The following is an 8,750-nucleotide window of genomic DNA, read 5'->3' as shown; positions in this document are numbered from 1 at the left end:
GCAACCGCGTCTCGGACCGCAAACTGCAGTAGCCTTCGTGACGCGCTTAGCCTTGATTTAGAAACGGCTTCTCTCTGAAAGCAAACAAATTAGCACGTGCTGAGATATATATTGATAAATGATAGATATAAGTAGGCATGTAAATGAACCGAACGAACCCGAACAGAGGCATGTTCGTGTTCGTTCATTTAACTTTAATTGAACACATTTTTTGTTCATGTAAACGTATTAAGAAAAAGGGCATGTTCGCGTTCGTTTAAAACCTAAAAGAACAGTTCACGAACATAAACAAACATAATTTAACAAACAATAAACAACACAATTACACAAATGAACATAATTGAAGAAACATAAATGAACACAATTTACTAAACATAAACAAACGAACATAAAGTAATTTTTTATATAAATTAATGACTAATAACGATAAATTCCATTGGAAAACCAATTTTTATTACTAGAAAGCCCAATTACCAATTAGTTATATTTATATAAGTACTAGAAAGTTCCATTATGTTTAATATTTGTATAGATATAACTACTTATGTATTTTAACTGAAACGAACATGACGGACAAACATAAGCGAACGAACATAAACAAACGTAAATTAAACGAACATAAATGAACACAAATGAACGAACATAAACGCACGTTCAATAACATAAATGAACGAACAAAATGTGTGTTCATGTTCGTTCATTTATTCGAATGAGCAAAAAATTGTGTTCATGTTCATTCTTTTATTAAATATCCGAACTTCCTGCCGAACAAGTTCATGAACGTTCTGTTCGTTTACAGGCCTAGATACAAGGGGATAAAAAAAGAAGAAACGAATTCAGACCTCGACTTGTGACTTCAATTCAGTGTGACCTCTTTCACCACTGCGGCCTCTTTTTCGGTGAATTAGTGGTTGAGGCGAAGGTGATCGTTTTATTTGGTTTTTATCGTCTTCTGAACTGATATTGGATATGATGGCACTGCGAAGCGGAGGTGGCTCATCTAGGTCTCTTATAATCCCTTTCCAATCTTTGCTCCTCCGATTCTTGGATACTTTATCGGAATCTATCATCTCTGATTCAGAACGAACATGAGGTTTCTGTTTGGCCGCTTCATCAGGAGGAGATTCTTTTGATTGTGCATATAGGTCAAGGTTTGATCGCAAATGATCCCACAGCCTGCACAGAGAAAGATATAAGCATACTAATAATAGCAAAATAAAACATAATCTCGTAGAGGTGGCGAAATAAGCAGGTTGGGTAAAAAACAAGAATCAAAAGGGGTCGAGTACACCCTCTACCCTTTTGTCTGCTATATTTATAATTTTCTGTGCCAACTATGATTCCAAATATTATATTATTTCAATATTACTGTAACGTCTTCAAACAAAATGACTCTCATAGAGTTTCCTTTTAGCTAAAAAAGTTTTTACTTTCCCTTCAGTGATAGGGGTGTAAACAAGCCCAGAGGCTCAAGAGCTACTCAGGATCGGCTCGGTTAAAAGCTCGAACGAGCCGAGCTTTAACAAGCTCGATCCTGAAATACAGCTCGTTTAGTTATCGAGCCCGAGCTTGAGCCTGAAATACGAAGCTCGTTTATGCTCGCGAGCCTAAACGAGCCCACACAAAAGTTTAGTCCTTTTATATATATTATCATGATGATTATAACCCAATCCTAAAAAGCCCAAGTCGGTTTCAACTTAGGCCCATATGATTTAAACTAATAACATTAGTCAACTGAGCTCGAGCCGAGCTTTGGCTCGTTTAAGCAATATCGAAGCGAGCTCGAGCCAAAGCCCGAAATTTTAGCTCGTTTGAAATGGTTATCAGAATAGCTCGAGCCAAGCTTGAGCTATGGGTTTTACTCGCAAGCCGAGCTCGAGCTCAAATAAGTAGACTCGAACCGAGCCGAGCTCAAGCTAGAGCTTCATAAAAACATGACGACCGAGCTCGAGCCTAGTCGGGCTCGGCTTGGCTCGTTTACACACCTATTCAGAGATAAGATATAACTCATATAGACCATTTTGTAAGTAAATGGGTTAGACTATCTTCATCGTTTAGATGTTTAGTAAAGAACCAGTACAGAGGTAATACCAAGATACAAAGGAGTCGCTGTCATCACCCAAAAAAACATTCAGCTCATTCCTTGCTTCTTCTTTTCGCCGCCCATTTTTAAGCAAGACAACCACATATTCCTGCAGAAGCAAAATACTTGATAAAGTAAATCAAAGGTTTTAATATGTGAACATGACACAATTCTAAATGCATCATAGATGATGTCCACAAACTGAGAGTTCAATTTGATGCATGAACCAGATATTATCCCCGTCAAAAAATATTAGTATCTAATAAATACAATTATAGTTGGTTTTGTTGTTTTCCCAATAAGTCAGTAAATAAAAAGTAGTGTTTTTAAAAGGCTGCAAAAAAAGAAATAGCAGACCCTCGTGTTTTCTGCGGTTTCCACAACAGTCAAGGAAGAGTACAAACTTGATATGCATATTGTTTTGTTAACACTAAGAAAAAGATATTTATATTTATGTTAATGCAAATGCACCGAGTGGACTTTCACACAATGCATCTGAAATCACTCTAGGTGCGGGTTCAAGCCTTTTAGAAGACACCAGTGTATTATTTAGTAGACCATTTCAAATAAACATTAATGCAATCCAATATTTTGACACAATTTTTATGGGACAGTAAGACGATTTGCCTTCACAACCTGTCATCAGACCTCTTTTATGGATAATAGTCATCATATTGTCACTTCACTTGTGTGCATAATCGCATATCAGAATTTCTTGCATGATAATCTTGCCAAAGTGTTCATAAAAATTTTCCAAATCGTGGTTTAAAAAAGTGTGAATTGCTCAATGTCTTTTACGTCTCAAAAGCAGAGGCACGAGGTGAGGTGAGAGCTTCAAGCATGCGAGGTATTCAGACACTAATTATAAATTAATTATAGATAGCATTTACTACATTGTTAATCTTTATACGCCCAACAGTTAAATAACAAAAAATATACATATGACGTGATATATAAGAACATCACCAATAAGGCATATTTGAGAGGTGTTTTTGGTGATGTGGCAATTTTTTGGTGTTTTTGTTATTCGGTGAAGTTGTTTTTAAGGAGAGAGAGAGTGGTTTAGTTTGTGGTGAAAAACTATAAAATATGAGTTATGTGAGTGTATGGTGGAGAGAGGAACAAGAATGGTGTTTTTGAAGAAAGAGAATTTGTTGTGAGTGGGCATGAGAGAGAAATGCGTTGGGCAGGTGACATGTCACTTATACAAGCTCTAAAGAAACTTTATGTACTACAGTTAGACACTTAGACGAGCTCTATATACAATCAAACAAGCTTTATGTACGACTAAAGTAGCTCGTTAAAACAAATACAAATAAAAAAAGCTCTATGTACAACCTAAGAAACTTTATGCAGAAGCCTAACCTAAGAAGCTTTACTGAAAACCTAAAATTGTTTTATGTACAAACCTAAGACTATGGGGTGTGGAGGAGGGTAATCCTCAAAGGATGCTCCGCCACGTAGACGTCCACATAAGCGGGTGTGAGAATGGAGCTGAAGGGGATGGACCTAGGGTGTGGGGGATGGGCCTCACACACACACACACATATATATATGTGTGTGTGTGTGTGTTTTGTATGTATATGTGTGTGTGAGGAGAGGAGGCCCGGCTTGAACGTCTTCCACAAGACGGTGACGAAGGGGACAGGGCTAGGGGGTGGTGTGCTGGGGCGGCGCCGGCCCTCGCCGGCCCTAGGCCATCCCCCATACCGTATGGCCTAAGAAGCATTACTTGAAACCTAAAACCTCTGCTACATGTAACCTAAAAATGCTTCAAAAAAATTAAAATAACTTTATGGAAAAAGAAAAACATAAAAAGGTGAGAAAATGGGCTGTTACTTGAAGAAAATAAAATACACAAAATGGCATGTAACTTGATAACAAGATAAAAGAAAATGGGTCTGTAACACGTTCAGAGAGCCTCACCTCCTGCCTCTTTATTTAAGCTTAACAAAACTGGGGTTACTCATTTTAAAGAAAGAACTGCCACTCAAGAAAGAGAGACAGGAAGCTCTTAACAACTCAGCTACAGAGCTCACAGCAACTCTCCTATAGAGTTCACATCTCCGATAGTGTAATCACAGCATCAGATATACATGAAACGCCGCCTCACCACCGATCACAGCATCCTAATTGTATTTACAGCTTTTAGTAGGGAGAAGATACAAGGGAGCCTCATAAGGCTCAAACAATTTACACTTGTCATGAGAAACAACAGTTTCAACAGAAGTGTGATATAATAACTTTATCAACTTAACAGCAGTGTCATAGATCATAGCATCATCATGACACAACATAAGATTTATGAAAGTAAAGGTGGTTGAAAGTAATATACATTAAACTAGCTACATAACTTTAAACGACTCTTCTAGTAAAGCCAATGCAACACCAACACATTATATGTTGTTTCCGTACAGACCAGATTTGCCAACGCAACCCCCACGATGCAACGATTTTGAGCATAAATAGCAACAAGCCAATAACCTCCTTTCACTTGACTAAAGGTTCATGGTATTTGGTATCTTGATCATGAATCATGATCAACTTTGACGCATAAGGTTTTACAATATCTTGAACTTTTGGCTGTTCATGCTACTATATGCCATAATATATGCAAGTGGCAATTTCATATATACCCCTAAAACTTGCACAATATCATATTTACCCTCCCAGAAAAAATCATTATCAAATACATACATTTCACTAAATACATTTTAGTGTGACCATTATACCCTTCTCTTTCTCCTAACACCCCCCCCCCCAAAAAAAAAAATACAAGTTTTAACGAAAGGATTAAGGGTAATTAAAACTGGGCACATCTACTATTTTGATATTTTGTTGGGTATATTATATATGATACTATACCAAGTTTTGAAGGAGGTATACGAAAGTATCCATGTATTCAAAAACAAATATATTCTACAATGAATACCATCACACTTACCACAATTCCTAGATGAAGAAAAAAGCAAATGATGATGGTCACTTATGTGGTAATATTGATGACAGCCATATACCTATTCTACACATCTTGTCTTGGTTTTAAAAAGCGAGAGACGCACAAAAGCGACGAGGTCTTAAACCAAGGCGCGAAGCGGAAAAGTGGCGGGCTTTTCATAGCCGAGGCGCAAGCTAATTATATATATTTTTATATATCCCATAGGTTTTTAGCTTTCCCTACCCAAAATATAGCTATAAGTAGGGTTTTTGTATGATTTTAGCTGCACATACAAGCCAAAAAACCCAAGGTACAACAGTTAGATGTATAAAAACACCTTGGGTACGAGAGGCGCGCGCCTCAGACCAAAAAAGCCCAGAAAATCCCAAAAAAAGTGCGCCTTTTTGGGGCTTCTTGTAATTACTCTAGGCGCTGAGCGAAAAAGCCCCAGGGTGTGAGCCTTGTTGTGCCTCGCGCGCCTGAGGCGCGCTTTTTAAAACCAAGGTACACATGATACTTATTGGTAAAGTGTGCCTAGTGAAAGTACATGTATTTGTTGAATTATTTGTTTTGATTGGGTATAATGCAGTTCGTTGTAATTAGATTAACAGACTAATTTCATAGTTGTCGCTGTACTTCATTCTTCTCAGCAAAAGTGCAAAAGCTACTTAACTGGCAATGTTGTAATCCACTAAAAAATAGGAACTAAAACCTATGAGTGTGCCCTTCCATTTCTTCATAAATTTACTAACAAACAAATAGCAATCTGTTCTACCAATTTCTACGTACTATCACCATAAGGCTATATTCATATACAAAACATACCACAAGAGTGTCATCTGTGTAGTCGCCCATAAATTCCTTCAGCTTTTCCTTCACTCGATCCCGCAACCTTCCAGCTCCATCTCCAGAAAAAATAATTTTAAAACTCAAATCATCAGTACTATCCATCAATCCCTTCCCAAACATGCACTTCTAGAGTCCAACGACGTCCCTATTAATCAACTCCTTCGAACCAAACCAAATTCAGCATATATTCAAGACTCTGTCCATCAAGAACAACACTCTGCAGCAACACAACATGAATTCATTGTAACCGAAATCAATAAAACTGCAATTTAACATACTAATAAGCTATGTACACCAGCAAACATCTCAAATCAACATAACCAGCAGAATTCAACATAAGCAGCAGAAATCAATCACAAAAAATAAAACATTCTAATTTCTACAACACACTCCAACTCATTAGTCCGAAAACTGAAACACTGATTTACAGATTTTGCACAGCTAACGTCTATCAAGAACATCACTCAACATAACCAGCAAATATCAATCATTCCATCAATCAATCACGATAACATTCTAATTTCTACAACACACTCCACCTCATTAATCCGAAAACTAAAACACTGTATACTGATTCTGCACAGCTAACATCCATCAACAACATCACACTGCGGCTACACAACATAAATTCAAGCATAACAACAATCAATAAAACCACAATTCAACAAACTAATAAGCAATGTATAACTAGCAACAATCAATCAGTCAATCACAACATTCTAATTTCCACAACACACTCCACCTCAATAATCCTCAAAACTTACTAGTTTTGCACAGCTAACAACCATCAACAACATTACTCTGCATCTACACAACATAAATTCAAACTTAACCGAAATCAACAAAACTTCAATTCAGCATACTAATAAGCAATGCATAACCAGCAACAATCCTCAACATAAAACAATAATTCACTAATTCTGCATAACTAACATCCAAAGTATCTAGAACTATCTAACCATCTACAACTGGCACGAAGAAACCCTAGGTTTTCGTACAAAAAGTGACGAATAATCATGTACGTAAGTGTATATATTGAGTGTGTAAACGGTTATAGTTGCCGAGATTATGACCGGAAAAATAACGAACCTCCGATGACGAAACAACGGCGGAGGATCCGGTTAACTTCTCGCCGTCTGCTTCGTTCGTGACGGTGTAACTGTAACCGCAGTGTGTGAGTATTGGTTTTGATATATACTGGGCCTGGGTTTTGGATCTCGTGACGTTTGTGTGGGCTGATTTTTTTTATTATTATTATATGGGTTATTTTTTATCTTTTTTACAGGATTAAATTTGAAATTTATGGTTTAGAAAATGAGTTGGTTTAGAATATATTTTTTATTATGTTATAAAATTTAAATAAAAATGTGTAAATTTTAATCTATATGATGGTTGTGATGAATAGATGAAGAAGTTTGGAAGGAAACTGGGTTTTTTTATACACGTTATCAATATGAATGTACGATAATGTTTTTTTTTTTTTTTTGTTTGTGATTGAATAGGACATTATATAATACTCAAAAGATTTCATGTACATGCATTGTTGAAAAAATAGAACAAAAATCATAACATACTGAAATTTTCATGGCTATCTCCTATATTGCTAAAACCCTAACAAACACAAATAGAATAAAACTGTTAATCATCAGGTAAATTGAAGATTTACAAAAGATATAAAGGTTTTAGACAAATAGCATAAAAACACATAGTTAAATAGAAAATCAAAATTGAGACACTAAGTGAACAATAATTATGCCCTTTACCCAATATGAGAGAAAGACGCATTGTAGGTATAGATTGGATGAAATGTCTGCAGCTTTCGAAGAAGCTAAACAAGCAGGTAGATGGGATGAAAAGATAAAATGTTACACAGATACTCAAGGAAATCCGGTAGTGGAAGAGTTTGGATTTTAAAGCACTGCTTGATGTCATTCCTACTGCTAGAGAACTTTACACGAATAAATTTGAGGATAAAAATTATGTTGCAAACATATTCTGATATCCTTAATGAATGACACGTGTCCTCTAAATACTTTATTTTACTATATAGTATAGACATAAATCAAAATCAAACAATTAATTAGAGTAAATTGAAGTTTTGGTCCTCGTGGTTTATAGGCTATTAGGATATTTCACAATTTTGAAACTTCTTGCTATTTTAATACCAATATTTTAATTTTATCTCAATTTTAATACACCTTACTAACTTCATCCATATCCTAGTTAAAACTAAGTCACATGTTAGTCATGTGCACGGGTAAAATCGTAAAGAGCCATAAATTGAAATAAACGAAAAGAACGAAAATCAACTTTCTACCAGTTACGTGGTTGTTCTCAGTGATCTTCTTCATCGGACGCGGCACAGCAGCATCGTCGGATTAAACCAGAGCTCATCTGTGGTGAGATATTTGCTGGTGCCATTGTTGTTAATCAACATGTGTTCGAAGATTTTTGAATGGGTTACTTGAGTTAGGCCCCATTACTTGCTTGGATCCTGGCTTTGCAAATGATTCGTATTTAAAAGCCGAATGGGTTACTTGAGTTGGCCCCCAAACCTGAACCTGTCGTCGACCACAGCGCAACGTCATCGCCGGTTGCAGCGCAGGCGGCGTCAGCCGGTCAAAACGATGTTCAAAATTGAACTGAATATACTGCTGCTAATTATTGCACTGTCATGATCTGTATGCTTTGTTTTGACGCAGTTAAACTTGTTGGCTTTGGAATAGTATAAATTTCTTTCGTGCCGTCGTTGCTACTACTTTGTGTTGTACTATGGCTACCATTTCATGTTATTAGAGTTGAACTGCTTATTTCATAGCATATGTCGAAACGCATCGGTTCTATCTGCTTTTACATCACATTCTTTCTTTAAATTTATGC

At 36.4% G+C, this 8,750-nt stretch overlaps 1 protein-coding gene across 1 annotated transcript in view; it reads right to left on the bottom strand.

The window, feature by feature from the left end:
- LOC110866017 overlaps positions 1–7,086 on the bottom strand; it is an 11,970-nt gene extending 4,884 nt beyond the window's left edge. The window contains exons 1-5 of the mRNA XM_022115371.2: positions 6,960–7,086; positions 5,847–6,087; positions 2,092–2,192; positions 843–1,176; positions 1–74 (exon numbers count right to left, since the gene is read on the bottom strand). The exon at positions 1–74 is cut by the window's left edge and continues 541 nt beyond it. Coding sequence (XP_021971063.1) covers positions 1–74; positions 843–1,176; positions 2,092–2,192; positions 5,847–5,990 — 653 coding nt within the window. The 5' untranslated portion in view covers positions 5,991–6,087; positions 6,960–7,086. The remainder of the gene's footprint in view (positions 75–842; positions 1,177–2,091; positions 2,193–5,846; positions 6,088–6,959) is intronic.
- Positions 7,087–8,750: the final 1,664 nt, after the last annotated feature.

The sequence above is a fragment of the Helianthus annuus genome, chromosome 11, assembly GCF_002127325.2.
Source record: "Helianthus annuus cultivar XRQ/B chromosome 11, HanXRQr2.0-SUNRISE, whole genome shotgun sequence".
NCBI classification, from domain to species: Eukaryota; Viridiplantae; Streptophyta; class Magnoliopsida; order Asterales; family Asteraceae; genus Helianthus; species Helianthus annuus.
The sequence above is the reverse complement of the archived record's forward strand: the minus strand, read 5'-3'. Positions and strand labels throughout refer to the sequence as shown.